The sequence below is a fragment of the Cinclus cinclus genome, chromosome 6 (genome assembly GCF_963662255.1).
Source record: "Cinclus cinclus chromosome 6, bCinCin1.1, whole genome shotgun sequence".
Lineage (NCBI taxonomy): Eukaryota > Metazoa > Chordata > Aves > Passeriformes > Cinclidae > Cinclus > Cinclus cinclus.
The window spans coordinates 27,403,097-27,422,959 of NC_085051.1; the positions used below are offsets into that span (position 1 = coordinate 27,403,097).

General features: G+C 40.2%; 1 protein-coding gene across 2 annotated transcripts; it reads right to left on the reverse strand.

Moving 5' to 3' along the window:
- Positions 1-260: 260 nt before the first annotated feature.
- Positions 261-13,845, reverse strand: DCAF4 (DDB1 and CUL4 associated factor 4). 2 transcript variants are annotated; one of them, XM_062494888.1, is made up of 13 exons: positions 13,494-13,845; positions 11,760-11,857; positions 10,050-10,207; positions 8,899-8,981; positions 8,164-8,266; positions 7,222-7,365; positions 6,485-6,534; positions 5,114-5,193; positions 3,428-3,523; positions 3,215-3,312; positions 2,351-2,527; positions 1,605-1,719; positions 261-676 (listed from the first exon to the last, which is right to left on the reverse strand). In XM_062494888.1, the coding sequence occupies exons 1-13, from the start codon at positions 13,622-13,624 to the stop codon at positions 483-485; spliced, it is 1,527 nt and encodes a 508-aa protein (XP_062350872.1). In that variant the 5' UTR covers positions 13,625-13,845; the 3' UTR covers positions 261-482. The 2 variants fall into 2 exon arrangements, with proteins under 2 accessions (XP_062350872.1, XP_062350871.1); XM_062494887.1 differs by having other exon boundaries at positions 5,114-5,192; positions 6,460-6,534.
- Positions 13,846-19,863: the final 6,018 nt, after the last annotated feature.

Below are 19,863 nucleotides of genomic sequence, written 5' to 3' on the forward strand. Positions count from 1 at the left end.
GCAGGAACCACAACAAAAGCTACTCCAAACAAAGCCCCAGAACACTTACAGTGTTCATCTGCTCAGCATCAGCTGCTTCACTCCGCTGGGCCAGCCTACTTCTTGAGGCAGATGTGACCACAGATAAAGGTTAGGTGACCAAGTTAGCCAAGTTAGGATCAAATCAGTGCAGCCTTTTGATAGCAAATTCAGCTTGCACAACAGAGACTCTTTAAGTTAAGTCACCTGCTTGGCAGGCTTCCAGCTAGATTTCAGAGGCTGAATCTTGCCTACAGTTAATCTGTATTCAGCTTTTATTTGCAAGAGGTCTGAGATGTATGTATACAGCAAGATTTGCTGAACTGCTGAAGGAGGTTCACAATTAGATGAGCAAAGCAGATGCAACAGCAGCACATAATGACTCAACAGCTTGGTGACTGGTGTAAATATTCTGAAGTCACATACAAATTGGCAGCATTGTAGACCAGTCTGAAGAGAGTAAGTCAGTTATAGGAGAAGTGGTAGAGATCCTGTTTGACAGCCATGAGTAAGCCAGGAACTCCTCGGCTACCCCCAAGTCTTGAAGAAAACACCACACTAGGAATGGCATCTTTGGATGATGGGTGGGGAGAAGGGATGGTTCTAAGCAGATGAGCATCTTGGAGACTCCAAATTCTGGTGTAGCAATCCTGACCAACTGGAAGAAAAGCAAAATTTGACCTTACACAAAAAGGACTTTACATGGTTCTGCAAGATTATCACCACAGAAGCAGAAGTTCTATGGGGAATGAATATTTTTATACCCACAAGAGGCAAAGTGCTTATCCATACTTTACAAAACAAACATTTTACACTGAATACTACAAGAGTAGGAAAAATGTGCATTTCCTATTAGGTAAAAAAAGGTACAGTAAATCAGTATTTAGAGTGCTTTTCTCTTTATCAAGCTCCTAAGCCAAAAATAGGGGAGAAAAATTTAGTCAAATTAAAAATTCTTATTATTCCACCACTTACTGACAAATCCAAGGAAAGGAGGTCACTGTCTTTACACTGACTTTATGAAGCTTGGGTACACTGTAAGGATTTTGTTTCATCTACTGCTACTTTTCCTTCCCCCCCAAATATAATAATAATACAAAAATCTGAGTGCAACTGGGAGTATTCAAAATGCATCTGAGTGGTATAGACAGTTTACAGGGAGTCAGTAAACTCAATGCTTGACTTCAGTCCATCATGACATTCTCTACTTAAGCACCAACTAAAGATATACACAGTCTCTATATAAAGTTATCACCAAGTCTCCTGTTTACATGTTGTTTCCTTGAATTTTAAAATCAGGTGTTTTCTGCTCTACTCTTGAGGCATATCATGGAAAGGATAATGGGACTTTTGCAGGACACAGCAGATAAAGCCATTGAGCACCTCAAAGGATTGTTTACAGTAGGTGTGCATTCATAACATAATTTTCATAGCATATTACGGTATGTTTAAGGCTATTTTTTTCTGAATTTTAAAGAATTAACAGTTTTACAGCTTCTAACAGCTGTACCTAAGAAAGACCCCTCAGGCATAAGAAAATCACTACCATACACTATACAAATAGAAGGGGGAAAACATCAACCCACCTGCTATAAGAAGTCCTTCCTCCTCATTTACATGCAAAGGGAGAAGAGCATATTCATTGTGGTGACCTTTGTACTGTTTCACACACTTTGTTGTTCTCAGATCCCACAGTTTTATCTGCAAGTTGAAGGAATTGTTTGAGAGAGGATATACTAAAGCAGAGAGCACCTGAAGGTTGGATGTGCTGGAGAACGTCTACAGGAGGGCCATGAAAATGATCAGAGGGCTGGAGGACCTCTCCTTTGGAGACAGGCTGAGAGAATTCAGCCTGCAAAAGCAGCCTCCTCCTAAAGGAGGCTACAAGAGAGCTGAAGAGGGTCAACTGGTAAGGGTATGTAGTGACAGGACAAGAGGGAATGGCTTTAAACTGAGAAGGGTAGGTTCACATTTTTTTTGAAATATTAGGAAGCTCTTTAATGTGAAGGTGGCAAGTGACTAGAACAGGTTGCCCAGAGAAGTTGTGGATGCCTTATCCCTGAAGTGTTCAAGGCCAGGCTGGATGTAGGTCTAGTGGAAGGTGTCCCTGCCTATGACAGGGGGCTGGAACCAGATGATCTTTAAGTTTCCATCCAACCCAAACCATTCCATGATAAATAACAGGCTCTGGAAGAAGACCCATAAATGGAACTACCACTCAATTCCATACTATGTACTAAGAGCAGACACTTGCCCTTGGGAGTGGGGTAAGTATCTGTAAATGCCCAGATACTGAAAGGAACAGAATGTCCTAAGCACAACACAACCATACCTTTCCAGCCATATCTGCTGCCATCAGATAATGTTCAGCCTCCATAAGGTGAAGAGATGTAACTGCTGAGCCATGGAAGAGACGAGTTGCTTTCCAGCTCTGCCCCTTGCGGTTACGCTGGCGCACGTCAATGCTGAAAATCTCACCCGAACGGCAGCCATTGTACAGCACTGGGGTCTGGGAGAATCCCAGAGAAAGAAGCATACTGTGTAACATCTGCAGAGATCTTACAAGTTACACAGACAGTCTGCGTCATGCTTTTGAGCTCTACAGTGTAGTTGTCAAATTATTTTAACAGATGCATTATGAAGCAGAATTTTAATTACACACTGCAACATTTTCCAGCCAATTCATTAGTTCCATTCAAACCTCAGCTATTTACTTTAGCTGTAAAAGTCTGCCTCGGTAAGCAGGAACTCATTCTGACATAACAGCAAAACAGAAACTGGAATCTTCATATTCCTATTTCACCATCCTTATTTTTTGTGAACTAGTCCTAAGTATTTTATAGGGACTTTTGCCTTCTTGGTGGGGACAATACACTGAGCGTTATTAGAATGAGATTATTTGCCAAAACCAAAACAATTTTACATGTTATTACTGTGCTCTTTGTACTTCCTTGTCTTTTAACCTCTCTAATCTTAAAAAATTGCCCCTGTTGCCACGGTTTGAAATCAGATAATCTTTTTGTTGCTGTTCAATTATGTGCAAGCATCAGACCACATCAACTCTGCTGTGGAACAGCCATCCAACAGCAGCTGTCATCACAACCTTATGTACAGCATGAGGAGTCCTGCCCTGAACAGAACAAAGGGCCCACCAATGAGGCAGCGCTCTGAAAAAATGGTGCCTGGTTCTCCCTACCTGCGTGGCAAACTGCTGTGCCAGCACATCACTACTGGTTCCAAATGTCTGCCGATGCCCTGTCACTACATTGGTCACAAGAACTCGTCGTGTCAGGCCTAAGGAAGACAGATGATGTTTGTTTAGCTGTAATTTGCATAGCAGCTGGGAGATGAATGGAAGAAGTCTTTCCCACTGAGACTGAGAGGATTGCTAGCCTTGCAGATAGATCACCTGTGCTAAAGCAGTTATCTGCTTGGGGATTCAGGCACCAAGCGCAGGACCAGGCAGTGGATATCTTGAAACTGCACAGCATTCCAGGTCGATCTCCTAGAAGACAGGAACAACACATGAAGGGTTCATAAAATGTTAGGACAGGATGAAAACTCAGAAAAGTTCTTTGATTGCCACATTTCTTTCAGCCTTTCAATCTGAAGCAGAGAAAGTGTTAATTAGTGTCCTTTTGCTACTCAAGAGACAGGAAACAGAAATGAAGTTCATAACTGTAAGTGGGACACCTACAGTCTATGTAAATAGATTGAGAAACTCTGAAATTTATCCAGTAGTCAGAGGGCTGACCATGGCAGGAAAAATACTCATAGCACTAAGTGAGCCATTTTTAAAAGATGAATGGGCTAGAAATAAAAAACAACTTTATAAAATACAGATTAGCCAAAGCCTAACCTGTAAGTTCTATGCCTGCTTATTAAAAAAAAATAAAAAAAAAAAGAAAGAAAGGAAGAAAGAAAAATATTAAGCAGTAAAACCCTAGATTTGACCCTTACTCATGTAGCCCCTGCACAGAATTTATGCCAATTAGGAGACTACGTCCTCAGTTTTCACTTCCTTCATGACACATCATACATGCTATCTGTCAGGCAGCAGAGGTGACGTGGACAAGAATGGATGGATGACAGTTTTAGACAGGCTAAGTTCTACTTTTCTGCTGGCATCTACTCAGCATGGCTCCCACAAATCACCTACTTAGGTGAGTGAAGGAAGTAAAATTTGGAAATACCTAAACAGTCAGTAGGACATACTAGACAAGAGGACTGTGGTGGAACTCACAGCAGCTAATTATGGTGAAGGACTTAAAATCATTTACAGAGCAACTGGGTATGCTGGCCTAGTAGCCATCCACCCACAGTGTCTCTTCATTCAAGTTCATGCTGATTCTACGCAAATTTTTTAAAATGGTTGCATATATAGTAAGACATTAAAAATTTAAAATTAGTCCATTACTCTCATTTATCACAGATTTTCTCTGTATAAATTTAACTGATCATGTCTGAATGGAAGCCAGATTAGAGCACTACACTCTATGATTTGAAGAAGCATAGTTCTAACATCTATCAAGAAAGTCAAATTAATTAAGTCCTGCCCCCAAGAACTTTCAACAAAAAAGATGAGCTACAGCTAGACAAGACTCTCCCAGTCTGTCAGGTTTCCATACAACTGGAGCTTGTACAAGGAGCTATGGGCTGAGATATTTACCAGCTTTCCACCTCTGATTTATGCACTGAACGTACCTGAGCAGCTGCTATGAGAAGGGATTCTGCAGTGACTCTGGACAGTCTATAAGGAAATGTGAGTACTGGCTGTGTGCAGCTTCCAAATATTAATTACAGGCCAAGCTATTAATGAAAAATCTCAAGTGTTTACTTTACAAGTGAGGTGTTCCCCTGCCAAAGTCAAGTACTGCAGCAGCTAAAAATAAACTAGGGCTTTCAATACTGCTTGTTAATTAAGTCTCAAGTTCTTTCATCACCATTTCACTTCTTAAGCTGTTTTAGTCTTACAGAAAAACAACAGTCTCACCAACTATTGAAAAGGAATGCTAAAATAATCTTTCATTTGTGCTCTTTTCATACCTTAATTGCTACCAAAACTTGGAGAAAAAAACCAACAAAAACACCCTACCTGGGTTAGTGCTGCTGAACAATGATGCTGGAAGCAGACTGGCACAGCCTGGTGTTTCTGCAATTCCCATGAGACACAGCTTGCTGAAGTGAATTAAGGAAAACTGATTTCTCTCTAGAATGGAATAGGCTGCCTAATATTTATAAATGGGAAAAGCAAGGTGTACTGACACAGCTACAGCTTACAACACTTTTCCTTGAGACCTTTGATGTGCTTTACAGTTTACAACTAAGCTGTGACACTTCATTTCTTTTATAGGAATGAGCTAGAAAGAACTCAAATTCTTGCTTGCGTATTTTCACTACCAGAAAGAGAAGAGAATTCTGTTGTATCTTACTAGTGATAGGAAAAAGAAAAAATAAGCATGGCCTACATAGATCATTCTTCTCACTTTTTCATGCTGATGACACTGCATTAATATAGATCTGTTTTTCCTGGAGATAAATTGTAAAAATGGGAGGCAAGGAAAACTCACTTTAGATTACATTTAAATATTTTATAGACTATATAAGACTATATGACTATACCAGGTACAAAAAGAATTTGAAATCTGCATTTCAAAAGTTCAGTGGGGGTAAATCTGTAACTCAACAAGGGAAAAGCACGAACCCACCAAACCAAGCGATCCTGAACCTGTCCCCAGCTGTGCACACACCTGGTGAGCTCCTGCCCTGATGGGTCTGGCTGGAATTGCCTGGCTTTTCCCACAGGCCATTCCGTACTCTTCTATGTACTTTCTTTTGGCACTTTAATAGCACACCTGTGGTCTGCTATCTCCTATGTCAAAATGCAATTATTTTTCCCCCACTCTTCTGGGCTCTGCACTGTTCATTACTGCTCCCTCTACAATACCATCAACTTTCCCCTTCTTTGAGTCACACCTGCAGAACATGCTCTGAAAGTTGCAGGTGATACTACTGAATTGCTCCCATTCTCCTCTCACCCCAACCAATATGGGGATGGTTTTAAACACAAATGAACCATCCCACTTTCAAAGAGGTTCACTTCAGAAAAAGGTTGTTGCCTTAACCCTCTGCTCCTATTCTTTTGTCTCAGCCAATTTCCAAACATCAGATCATTTTGGATATGGCATTTATATAGACAATTAATGAAGTGGGAATTCTCCATGGCAGAAAACATGGTCTTTAATTTACCATTAACATAGAAACAATTCTACATATATCTGTAACAGAACCATACATCTGCCTCAGTAACTCAACATATTTTGATTTTCATTACTTCCGCTGTTTTCAGAAAACTTATCTTCTGGGGGAACTACAGGACAGGTATTCCTTAAAGTTAGTTTTTCTGTGAAGCGTGATGCAGACTTGTGAAACCTGAACGACAATTTTGTCTTTTTTTAAAGGATATAAAACATGAGAATCTGGATGAGTCAGTGATGCCCAGCACACAGAGTTCACCTTCAGAGAAAAGACATAATTATTTTTGTGATCTGTTATTCAACTAAGGAGAGATTATTTCCATGCAAAAAATGACATAAAACTAGGCACTGGGCACAACTCCTCAGCCCACTAAATAACTCAGTAATGGGGCACAAGCATTTCAGCTTCACACTCATAACAACAGAACAGCATTGAGAAGTCTGACCAAACACAGGCTAAGTCACCAAGCACATCCTATTATTCAAGAGACCATCCATGAAAGAACCTGAGCACGAAGAGATCATGAAAACCTGTTCTAAATATGACTCATATTTAAAGGAGGATAAACACCGTTTAAAGGTAAACACAGTTCCCCCAAATTATTTTTAAGAAAGAAGCACACAAATGTTGGTATTTTTGGAAGCCAAACACCAGTTTTGCCAGCTACAGTTCAAGTCTAAAGTAATCATTATCCTTAGAAGCTGGTACTTCTACATAGTCTTTCATTCCAATTGTAATATAACATTCCTGACAACTATCACTAGTACTGAGCACTTTCAGGACAGGTTCATTGTGGTTCTGTGTTTACCCAAGCTTCACATTTCTAGATTCTTCCACTTTTTTCCTAGCCCCTTCCCCAACCCTCACTGCACTTCCACCTGAGCCTCCCAAGAACAGTGTTCTGAGAATGCAACTACCAAAGGAAGGAGGAACAGAAAATAGTACTTTGCGGTTTGTGAAGTAGAGGTTGTCATACATCTCCACAGTGAGAGACTCCTTCCCCAAACCGCTGAGATTGATGATACCATATTTACATCCTCCATGCTCTACATCGTTCACAGTGAATATTCGTTCACAAGCAACATCTGCCTGTAAAATAAAAGCTTACCAGTCACACTGGAAACTTACAGGAAAAACAGCTTGAGGCAGTTGCATTAGGTCTAAAATGAAACAACACATTAATTCTAATCCCTTTAACACCACCTGCTTTCCATTCACCTCTAAAATCAGTGGCCAACTCCTTTTAAATGCATGCACAGAAAAAACAGGGATAAGAAAAGGATTCAGTCCTTGGCTAACAGCAAATGATCTTTCCAATGTTAACAATTCTATACACTTACACTGTTTCTGAGTCCCTTCTGGCTTCAGCTACCTATGCAGTGCTCTGCTTACAAGGCCAGGAGCTGGTCTTGGAGAGCTTCCTATACAGTCTATGAAAGATTATGAAATGTAAAGTGATTACTGATGTTAACTTAGATTCTCTGAACCACAGGCTCTGCCACTCCCAAAATTCTTCTCTTTAATTTTTTTCTTCTTTCTCTTGATCCTCTCCACTCCTCCTCCCAGTCCCACAACAATGATCCACTCAACTCCTATTTACTTCCAAAAGATTGTGTTGATCAGATTAAAAAAACAAAACAAAACAAAAAGTAACCCAACAAAAATGCTTTCGTATCCAACCTTTTTTATAATTTTCCTCTGTAGAAAAGGAACAGCATTTCCCTACCTGTTCGAAGTTACCAAACACAGATTTTAAGAACTGACAGAGCAGGAATAACACATCTTTAAAAGCTACATTTGACCTGTGTGATTTGATTACAAGAGCCTGAATTTTCATTGAAAACAGGTTCCCTTTATCTTAAAGACTTATAATTTCTCATAACATACCACAATGATTTTAAAATTGTTGGTTCCAGCAACTGAGGAATCTGGACTGTGAATTTCTATCTTCCTCCTCTGCATGCAGTTCACTTTTAGTTCATGGACTAGCCTGTGAAAGCAGGTAGGAGGGTGAGGGGGTTGGAGAGAGAATTCAGGTAAGCCTAAATCTAATGCATATTAAAAGAATTCTGGCCATATAGAACTGCTTCTCAATCACCGAAGAAAAAATGCCTGAATAACTAGCATGCTGAAATTTACCTTGCATAACCCATGAACATGTTCATCTTCCACATTCATGGAGTTTCCTCCCACTATTTTGAACCCCAGCACATCTTTAGTAGCCAGAAAAGCAACACAAGTCACTAACTGAACTTGCCTTCTGCTGTTCTAATGGATGGCAATGGAATGGTCATGTCCGTTGAAAGGCACTTATCCTAAAAAAGCTATGCTATACTCATAAAGTACAATGTGGCAAAACAGCATATCCATATACATGCATAAAATGAACCTTTGTTTTAAGAAAAATTGGGAAACATTCCTCATTGGGAAACATTCCTCATTCGAATTCTCATAATTTCAGTAACCTGATTATTACAGAATAGAACCTTTTTTCTCACTGTATGTATTATGTTCCTCTTCATCCCAATGGAACAGTAAGAAATGCAAGAAAACCTGACAGAAACAGTTGCTCTAACAGCAGAACTTGGCACTGCAAACAGAAGACAAATCAAATCATTATACCTGCAATAACTTGTCGAGCTGAGCAAACCCAGCTGCCTTCTCTGTAACAGCACAGATGAGTTCAGTCCAGCCCTTGTTGTTTTCTGGAAGAGAGTAACATGGAACTGTACTCAGTTATTTACTTGTTTAATATTCAAATGCAGCTGTGGGTCTTTGATGTTTGGGATGTTTAGCTAACTTCTTCCTCTAGCCTACACACATAAAAATTTTCAGAATGTATAAAACATATTCCAGCACCATCTCCCTGACCTACTACAGTAAGTAGACAAGAATATACTCCAGGTGAGATGTGGAGTGCGTCTGCAAATACAGAAGCTGGGGTAAAAATATGAAACCCCAACAACTATTGTTTTCACTCTACATAATCAGCAATACCATCTGGAGGTATAAAGTCATCTTCTGGTTTCATTACAACACCTCAAATTCTTACACAACAAAATCATCTATCACAACGAGGCTAATACTAAACATGCAGTCTTACTGTTGTACTAAACTGTTTTTCCATTCCATTTCCATTCTCCCCACAGCCCATGGGTTGGAACTAGATGATCTTTAAGGTCCTTTCCAAACGTCATTCTATGATTCCATTCCATGATTCACAAACTTTTTACAATTTAATGCAAACACCTTCTGAGAAGATGAAGGGATAGAGTATTTAGCAGAACTATGGAGTAAGAAATCTTTTTGATAATGCTCAGACATGCAAGTGTTTGAGAGTCAAAACATTCTTTACACTGAAGAGCTGGTTGGAGAACTTCACTGTGTAAGAAAAAGAACACTGTTCACTTCTTCCAAATGACAGCCTATTTCTAGAGCTGTTATTTGTAAAGCTGTAATACACATTTTTCAGAAAATTAAAAAGCATCCTTGTTAGATATTTTACCCACACTACAAACATGCAGCATCAGCAGTAATTTCACTGTAACATTTTATGAAGGAAAGCACACAGGCTTTCCAGACATAAACAGAAGACCTGCCTTGATTTCAGCTGTCCAAAAAAGTTACTCGAAAAAAAGCTGTTTCCACCAACTGTGATTAGATTGCTTCTTCAAGGTCCAGGAATATGATAAATTTATTAAAAATGTGAAAAACTTTAAATCAAGACCCCACTTTACCAATAAAGCCTAATTGCAATCTTTTTCAAAACATACCCGATTCTGTTTTTCTTCCTCTTCTAATAGTCTTAGTCTTTTACACTCCATCACCTTGTGCTGAATGCTGTCCTTGGTGAGTGGGTTGTGGTTATTATGTCCAGGCAGTAGGCGAAAGTAGCGGTTCTTTTCTGGGTCATAATAAAATCCTGGCAGTTCTTCAGGGTGGGGAGACATGGGAGAGAAGAAGTGGAAAACTCAGACTGGTAACTAAGTTTGTTTATTGCTCTTTGATATTCCATGTCTTCATGTGAATGTCAGAGTTGCGAGACCCAAAGCTCTAACTGCCAACAGATCCCAAGCGTAACACACACACACGGAACAGACAAAGCACTTACAGGCGAAAAAAAGAGGTTATTTATAGTGTTCAAATGCACTGCTCTTACACAGGTACTGAAGGGATGTCAGCACTGACAAAGAGGAAATTCAGATCAATTAGAAAATCACAAAAAGGTTTTGTTGAACAAAAATGCTGTTTCTTCATAAATAAATCTCAAGGGGACATTCTTAGTTAAAAGACATGGTTGGACAGCAAAAAAATATGACCATGAGGTATCAAATAAACCCAAATGAAGTGATTCACTTCCCAGAACAAGACACTTTTTCTTCAGCACATAGGAGAGATTTAGATAAAATCAAGAGTATATTTGGCTCCTTCCAAAGATACATTGGGACAAGAAACACTCAATTTTAGTGCTTCCCTGCCTGTGCGAATGCAAAGGGAGACAAGTAAAATACTCTGATAGATTTAAAATACTTTGACAGATTGTCTCAAGACAAAGAAATTTATTCAGAGGCAATTGTTAACATTTCAAGAGTTTTAAATAAAAACTTTATTTATTACCAGAAATTTCATTTTAAGTATCCTCTTTTTGCAGCTCCTTACCATTCAGATCCTTGTCTGCATCTTTTAGGTTTCAGCTTAGCCACAAGTGAGCAAGACTTATTCAGGTTAGCGAAAATAAAAAGTTAGTCAATGAATCAGTAAAGTTTATAAAAGCACACTACATTTAGTAGAGAGTATCTAATTACACAGGAATAAATGTCTTGCAGGATACATCTGCTAACATGCTCACAATACAAAACAGTGATGTATACAAAAACCATCTCTTTAAACTCTGTTGGTTCAGGACTAGCATTGTTTAAGGAGTCAGGAAACCAGAAGGTAAACAAGACATCTTTCTCAACAGCACTGGTACTTCATTGTTTGTTGTAAACGAGCAAGTATTTAGCCAGAGTGTATTTATTACAGGCTACAAAGTACACTGAAAGCATAAAGAGAGACAACATCGCACAAGAGACACACCACAAAGTGGTAGATTGCTGTGCCTTTCAAAAGGCTGAGTAACTGAACACCAGCTGTAATTTTTTTATATGCTCTCTTATTTTATTTGCTTCCTTAGTAGTTAATTTTCTTCCTAAAGCAGCATTTCTGGAGGGAGAAACAGAATTGCATTTTATTTCAATTTATATCAGCTTGGTTAAACACACAAGTTTTCAAACATGAGAAGCATTTGTGGGCCTGAAAGTCATTTGGCTCTGTTCTCTAGATCCTTACATCTTTTTGTATCACCTGATTTTACTTTTCTCCCCAAATTTTGCAGTTTGTATTGTCCCTGTCACACCAGATCATTAATGCAGCTACTACTACTTTTTTCATACAATCAGCATATAGGAACTGACTTCTCATCTATCAACACCATCTCTCACCTGGTGCTACAGAGTTCTGTGTTGAACTGGACGAAGAAGGATCTTCATGGCTGCTGGGACTTGCATTCACTGGGGTCTGTGGTTCTTCCTGTTCCAGGCTAAAAAAATAGCACTGCCTTCAAGATAGGCTCACAATTCATCTTTCCCACAAAGAATCTAGAAAGGAGATTGTTACTGACATAAATGGAGTACTATTCTGCAGTGCTCTGATAGCACACTCTGCATATCACTATAAATTACACTATGAAAACCAAATAGTGAGAAATATTCAGCTTAAAAATTTCTCAAGAACATTAGTGATACCAGCATCCTGAAAGGCTTAAATTACTTGCTAATACATTAGAGATGGCTGTTGATTCTGCAAGTGCCTCTAACTTTTTTTTTTAGCAAAAGATTAACTTGGGCAATTGTACGTTAAACAAACAGCCCACTCCTGAAGGTATGGAAGTCTTCACAGCAAAAAGCTGTGGGTAAAACACTGAAGTCAGGTCAAAAATATTTTGCCATTCTCTTCATAACAAGAATTCCACTGATGAGGTTTAGAAACATGCAGAATAAACATAAGTTTAATGAAAATTCCAAGAAAAGTCTCTGCTTTTCTAATAAACATTACAGGGGTAACTGCAGCTTTCCTCTTTTAGAACTAATATACATGAGCACATTCAGAACTGATGAGCAAAATTCTACTGGGATGTTTTTTGAATCACCTGTACAATTCTCACTTTTTAAGACAGTTCTTATTATATATATATATCATCTTAAAAGCAGTAGGTGAAGATGTTTTGCAAGACTCATAATTTATTGAAAATGACAAAGAAACTCTACTTCTAATACCAGCACTACTGTGGCTTGATTATACAACTTTGAAAATAGTCAAATGACATAACAGGTATACAATGGGAAAAACACCCCACATCTAACCCAGACACTTAATTTTAAAGCTCTATAAGAGAATCCTTTTGATTCTGGTCACTGAAGTAGTGACCATTTGCATTTCTAAGTTTTCTCACACAAGTACGAGTATGGCAACTAATATGCGTCTCTTTTCCTAAAAATAAGTTTAAAAAAAAACCACCAAAAACTTAGCACATTAAAGCCAAGCATTTGCCTCTTTTAGTTTATTAAAGCAAAGCATTAGCCTCCTGCAAGAGGCACTAAGTAAAGAACAGGGGAATGAAAAAGCAACCATACAAACAGCTCAAACATAAGCAAGTGTAAGTTCTTAAATATAAAACGTGTTTTCTGAAAGGATCAGTTTTCAAGGGAGGGGGTTATTTCGAGACCTTGTTTTGTTTTCCTCATCTGCTTGGTATTATTACCACATTACTTACCACGCTTTCAAACATTCAGGAAGATCCTTTAATGACAGATTTTACACCAGTAGACTCAGAAGCTTAAAATAAACAAGCAGGTAGAATGAAGTAATTGTATTTTTCTTCCCTGAACTGTCTTTGCATGTTGATGAAAGGTTTATGGATAACGCACAGCTGAAAGGATCGGCTCATAGAACCACATCTCAAGTCTAAAATCAATATACCGTTGTGAACACACAATAAACTTCCAGAAAGCAGTGCAATTCCACTCCCAGTAGGGATGACAGATACACCAGAAGTACAGTCTCGTACATCCTCAGGTAGTGACCCTCTCAGTTCTAGAAAGTCACCGTTCTGCCCATTTAATTAAGCATAGACCCAGCGGCTTAGCCCGCGCTAAGTACACGCTGCCCGTACTTGCCTTTGGGCGCGGTTGTTGTGACTGGGTCTTCTGTGCCGGTGGGGGTGGTGGCTGCGCCTGTGACTGCTCCATCCACGCCTCTCCTTGCCTCGACGGTAGTTTCTCCGCATTCCTACTCTTAAAGCAAACATACACGCATATCTCACCCCTGCTTGCCTGGAACGGCTCAGCACGCAAGACTAGTCCCTCAACGCGGCCTCTTTTCAAACAGTTTCAACCTCTAACGATCAGGCCCACCGACCGCCCGCAGCATAGCCGCTCTCCCTACGCCTGTCGACTTCCCCGCTGGCCCCGGACCAGCTCTGCGGCTGACCCCGCAGCGCTGAAGCCCGAACCCCGGAGGCAGAAGGGCAGCGACGACCGAGCGGCCCCGCGGGCCCGCCCGTCCCTCACCGCGCCGGCCCCGCCGCATCCGCGCCGCCTCCAGCGCCCCGCCCATGGCCCCGGGGCCGCCCCTCACTGGCGCTCAGCCGCGGCCGCCGCCTGACGGACAGTTCGCTCGCCCAACCGCAGGAGGTCGGGCCGGCGCGTGAGCCGCCTGGGGGCGGGCCCGGGCCCGGGGCCGAGCTGAGGGCGGGCGGGTGGCGCGAGTGCGGCGCTGAGCGCTTGGAGGGTGTGGGCTAAAGGGGACCGCAGGGGAGCCAGCAGGGGTTGTTGAGCACGTAGGGGAGCAACGTAGAGCAGAGGTAGTGTGGGGTTTGCTGGGAGGTGGCGTGCGCTGAGGGGACACCGAAATGGTATCTCTGCTTCCTTCTCTTATGTCGCTGGTTTCCTCACGGCCATTCTTTAGCTGTGGGCAGGTAGAGGCTATCACAACCGCTCTGGATTTAGCAAGAATTCAGAAGAGATACTGTCTTGAAAGTGACTCTCCTGGCTGAGGCCCCTTGGTGCTTAATTTTTTTCTTATTTTGAGCCTTGTGCTGGAGGGCGGTATTGAGGCACAGGGTGGGCGGGAAAGCTCGGGCTGCAGCGATCAGTAGCAGCTCCTCGGTTGCTCCCAGCGCCAGAAAGGTGTGGTGGTGGCTGCTGCCTCACTGCAGTCAGAGCAATAAATCCCTTCTCTTCTTAATCGTTTGTTAAAGGTGCCCTTAAGCCCTTTTTTGTGAGATGGCATTCCCCTTCCTGCTTGTTTAGCATCTATGACTTTAGAAAGAAGTCATAATCAGAATTGTAAAAAAAGTTGGTTTATTTAATGAGTGATTAGGGTTAAAATAAATGAACAAAATCTATACTTAAAATAACTGTAGAAAAATAGGGGTTTAGCCTTTTTGTTTTCAAAAAGATGAGAATTTTTTTGACTGCTTTAACAACTTAAATAAGAAATTTCCCCAGTACTGGGGAAATAGGCAGTGGGGTTTTGCCACTTTCGATATTTTGACTTTGCATAGTTTTGTTGTCTTACTTGGCAGGAGAGTAATTTTTGCGAGATGGTGTTTTTTGCTTCACACTCACATGATCCGTGTTTTCAGTTCAAAATGCTTAAAGTTAAAATAGCCTTGAAAAGTATTCACTTAAGCATGCAAACAACTGGAGAAATTACCTGTGGCTTGCATACACAGTTTGTGAGTTCTGTTTCTTTGTCTTTACAAGGCAGAGCACCAGCATGGTCCAGTTCTAAATGTTTTGTTGGTTAGGTCTGTTTCTCATAGTGATTTAGTGATAGCAATCTTTATCTTTCACAAGATAATTTTGAATTTTAATATAGTAGCAGGAGAAAAGTGCCTACAGATAGTGAGCTGCTGCTAAAACTGTTACTAGTGTTGACTGCATCCAAACCGCATGGTTTATATGGTGTTGGTACTTGATCTGCATGTAAATTTAGTGCTGGTACACCTATGCACAGGGTTCTAGGCTGTGGTTTTTTAAATGGTATTTCCTGTATTGGCAATAGTCCAGAATGTATAATGTTTTGCAAGTACTGTTATAATCTGCTTTGTTCATTGGCTTTGTTTCATCTGTTTAATTTCTGCTGCCTAGTGAGCAATATTCAAGGTTCTGTGACCAATATATGCTACTTAAAAGCTGTGGGATTCCTGTCACTGAAATAGTTACCCTTGGGGAAGACATGTATTAAATGATCTGTTTTCTCATTTGTATTGCAGGTACTTACTATGAAAGTTAATTAAAATAGACTGGAAGATATTTCAGAGATCATTGGTTTTCCATGTATGCATTGAAATAAAGCATACAAATATATAAATAAAATATGTTCATTCACCCATACCTTGTTCCTTAGCAATAGTTTGTCTAACCTTTTCTTAAGGCCTTTTAGTTTGGTTTATTCTAAAGATTTTATTTTAGTACTTATTATTATATCTCACTGAAAGGTTTCCTGATGCATTACCTTATTGCTGCAGTTTAAAAACATTACTGCTATCCTTCTTTCTTCTGTGGATATAGAAAACAATTTGTTACCTTGCTCTCTGCAGCTGTATTCCATATTTGAAATATGAAAAAGTTGTCCCTTTTGAATAATTTTCTGTGGATTGAAGACTGCCTCAAGAATACCATTCCCCTAGGATATTATAGACCACAACTTTTAGTTTTGATGATTCTTGCTTCCTTTTTTGGACCTTTTTAGTGAAGAACAGTTATTTCCTTGAAGTGTGTTCCTAAAAACTGGATATACCACTGCTCAGCTGAGGCCTTCTGAGTGCAGGCTATACTCAAGTTGGAGTTGTAGGATGTCCTACAGCTGTTCAGCAGTGCCAGCTTCCATGAAGCTTATGGCCAGAGGTGGCAGCAGTTTGAGAACTGCTTTGTGTCCAGTTGTTTCCACTCTGGGTTTGTGGAATTGGCTGTGCTTGTGGTGGTAATGACTGAATGCAGCTCATCTCTGATGAGCTCAGGCCAGGCTGGTTCATGAACTGGCCCAGGCCATCCTGCTCTCAGAATGCACTCTGCCACTGTGTCTTCCTTGGCTGTTTTTCTACTTCCTTGACCTGAGGGACTGGATTTATACCCCTGTAGTTGGTTAAATATGTATGTTCATATTATGCTTATTTGGTTGATTGAAATGTATTTGTAAATTCCATTAAAACATTCTGTAAAGACCAAACTTTATCAATGATGTTAGACTTTAGGGTTTGAATGTAGGTTTAGAATTACTACAGTTTAATGAATTGCCTTTCAGGTGAACTGCGGGGTCTGAGCCTATGTTCATTCTTAGCAGTTGCATCTCAAAATTAAAATTAGTTTGTCTAAGCTCTTGTTTTTCTGAGGCTTAAGCTGTGTATTTTGTCTCATGTTTTCTGGGGGCTAAACGTGTGTTCTGCCTCTTAAAGCTCAGCTTCTGTAAGACAACTCATTAAGCTTTGATAAGTGGGAAGGGTACCTGGGCCCATGGATTACCCAGGATTTATGCAGGGTAATCAAAAGTAGGATTTTATCTAATAGTAAAATTTGTGTTTGTTCTAATACTGCTGAAATCAAAGCAATTTAAGAGTCTGTGTAACTTTGTGCTTACTCTGCATTATCAACTGCAGCATTCCTGCAGTAGTAGTATCAAAGCTCTTGTGAAAGTTGCTGTTTTCTGTTTTATCTTAGTTTTCAGAATGCTTTGCTGTCCCACAGACTCTGCTGTTAATGCAGAAAATAACTTTTAGATTCTCTGGCATTAGCTCATGATATCGATTGGATTGGAAAAGACCTTTAAGATGGTCGAATCCAACCATTAACCAAACATTGCCAAGTTTACCACTAAGCCATGTCCCCAAGTGCCATATCTACACATGTTTTGAATATCTCCAGGAATGATGACTCCACTGCTTTTCTGGGCAGCTTGTACTAATGCTTGACAACACTTTTGGTGGATATTAGGAAAAATCTCTTCAATCTAAACAAAGGAGCAAACTGCTGTAGAATCTAAGGAAATAAGGTGATGAATTGTTGCAATTCAGTTTGTATAAAGATCAGTGACTTCCTGCGTTTATTCTGTATGTGTGTGCGTTTCACTTTCTTGCTCTGTTTAGTTTAAATCTCGAGCTTCCAAAGCAGTCCTGATGGTCTTGGAGGTGCAGCTCCCCTTAAGGGTCTGCTGTTTTAAGGACGGGAGCGAATTGGAGCTGACCCAGGAGAGGGCAGCAGTGCACTTACACAAAACCACTGAGTCTTGTGTCTCGGCTCTGTAGGATCTTCTGTACCAAGTATTGAATTCCTATGAAAATAGATTTTATAAGCAGGAATGCACCGATGAATCCCTTTGTAAAAGTGTGTTTCTTTTTATTTATAGCCCTAAAGTCCAAGGACACTGATGTTGCATATTTTACCTGGACTTTCTCTCCAAGTAAGAAGGTGAAGCTTCTTTTTCCTGGTACCAGCTTTGTCTACCCTGCAGGTTAGAAGTCATAAAAACCACACCTGTGATATATGTATCAGCTCTTAATATATATATATATATGTCTGTGTGTATTTTAATATAATATAAAATATGTAAGTGATATAAATTCAAATTTTGCTCTGATACTACATCTGAAGTCTTTTTCAGTCAAATATCCTTGGAAGTGAGACATATGCTGGTCAAACCTTGCCTTCTTTTAAATGCTTTTCTTAATAGACGTGCTTGGACATAATTTACCGGATAGTCTGGTAAGTAATGAATTAATCTTTTTCCTGTGGATCCAAAATAATAATTTGTATGTAAAACTTAACAGAAGTAAGTTGCATTTAAAAGTTATTTAGGTGCTTAGGAAAGTGTCACAAAAATACAGTCATAAAAATATTTAGGCTATACTTTTGCTGGCACTGGTGGAGGGGCTTTATGATTTCTGATTATAATCAGAAGGTGAGCTGCCAAACATGCAGGTGTGAGTGGGTGCCAACAATGTACATGGTTCTGTGTATTGGTAGAAACAGAGCTGTGATGTTACAGGTCTCTTCAGATAGGCTGGCACATACTGAGAGTTGTTCTCTGGTAAAAGCCTGTCTGAGACTTTCTGTTGGCCATGGTCTGCCCTCTCCCATGGGAGGCACAGATGTCTGGGCTGTGTTTGCCACCTCAGCCTGTTGCTTCCTGTGACTGCAGCAGCCCAGTGCAGAGCAGTCTTGCTGCTGCAGCCACTTGGAGCTGGCTAGAAGAAACAAATCAACTAAAATCCCCAAAACACAACAACAACAAAACAAAAAAAACCAAACCTGAATCTTATTAGACATTAAGGGAACAGTTGGAAGGAGTCCTGATCCATGTAGCAGCAACAAGCCTGGTGGCTGCTGTTGCCAGTTTGGTAGAGAAATGCAAGTGTTTATCACACGTGAGTGTTTCCTGGTGTAGCTTCTATGAGTATTAGAACCCAGGAATTCAAGGTGTGTTATTACTAGGCTGCCATGCCTGTCTATAAAGTGAGTAGCTGCAGTTACAGGCGTGATCTTAGGTATACAGAGAAGATGTACCCATACTTGCTGATAACAGGTTGGCTCTAATCTGCTTTGTCAAAGCCAAATGACTGAAGAGATAGGTCTACTGAGTTGCTTTCTAGAGTGAAAGCAGCACGAGATTAGGAATTCAGAAGATAAGGCTCTCTATTGTGACAAAACTCGCCTCCATTGTGCATACCTGGGTTCAATTTGTAATCCACATTTCAAGTCAGGAGGTCCCAGTGCACTGAGCTGGAAGACCATGGCTGTGTGAATGATAAACTCCCAGCTGACCCTGAACTTCTGTGGGTTCTGCTGTACCAGCTGGATCCATATAGATCTATGGGGTCTGGTGGGGTTAAACTGAGAATACTCTGAAGAGCTAGGTGATGTCATTGCAAGGCCTGTCATGGTGACTTTTTTTAGATGATCTTGGGAAACTCTCAGACTCCAGGTGCATGGTGTTGAGTCTTGGGGTGGTCCTGTGCAGCACCAGAAGTTGGACTTTGATGATCCTTGTGGATCCCTTCCAACACAGGATATTCTGACATTTCTCTCCCTAGAAAGACAAACTGCAATCCAGACTCTGATGCTAAATTTTATGCAGATAACTGTATATGTCTTAAATGAGCTCTTATTGCCCCTGATTTGAGAGGGATGTTAAAGATCCTTTAATTATTTTTTTCTGTAGGAAGAATTGTTTGCCTTGCCATTTTGTTTCAGACTTGTTGCTGCTGTGATGTAGCACAGGCTTCTGTGCACCAGGTAGATTCTGTTAGTCTGTTCCAGAAACAGTTTCATTTTTGTACTGTATTTTTCTTTCAAAATAGCATGCTGCCTTTTGAATGGCAAAGTGCTGGATACATGGGTAGTCCTTTTGAACATTTTTGATGTTTTAGCTAAATATCTTAAATATTATTTGTGTGCAAGCATGAGCTATTACTTAACACTCTGAAATGTCTTCTGTGGGTTTTTGACTTCTGTCATTATTACATATGGGCCCAGTCTAAGGACTATT

Coding starts and splice junctions, on each gene's coding strand:
- DCAF4 (XM_062494887.1), bottom strand. CDS start 13,624: ATGTTTGCTTTAAGAGTAGGAATGCGGAGAAACTACCGTCGAGGCAAG. Junction 8,267..8,898: donor AGCTCGACAAGTTATTGCAG/GTATAATGATTT, acceptor CTGCTTTCACAG/GCTAGTCCATGAACTAAAAG. Junction 1,720..2,350: donor CAGCAGATATGGCTGGAAAG/GTATGGTTGTGT, acceptor TTCAACTTGCAG/ATAAAACTGTGGGATCTGAG.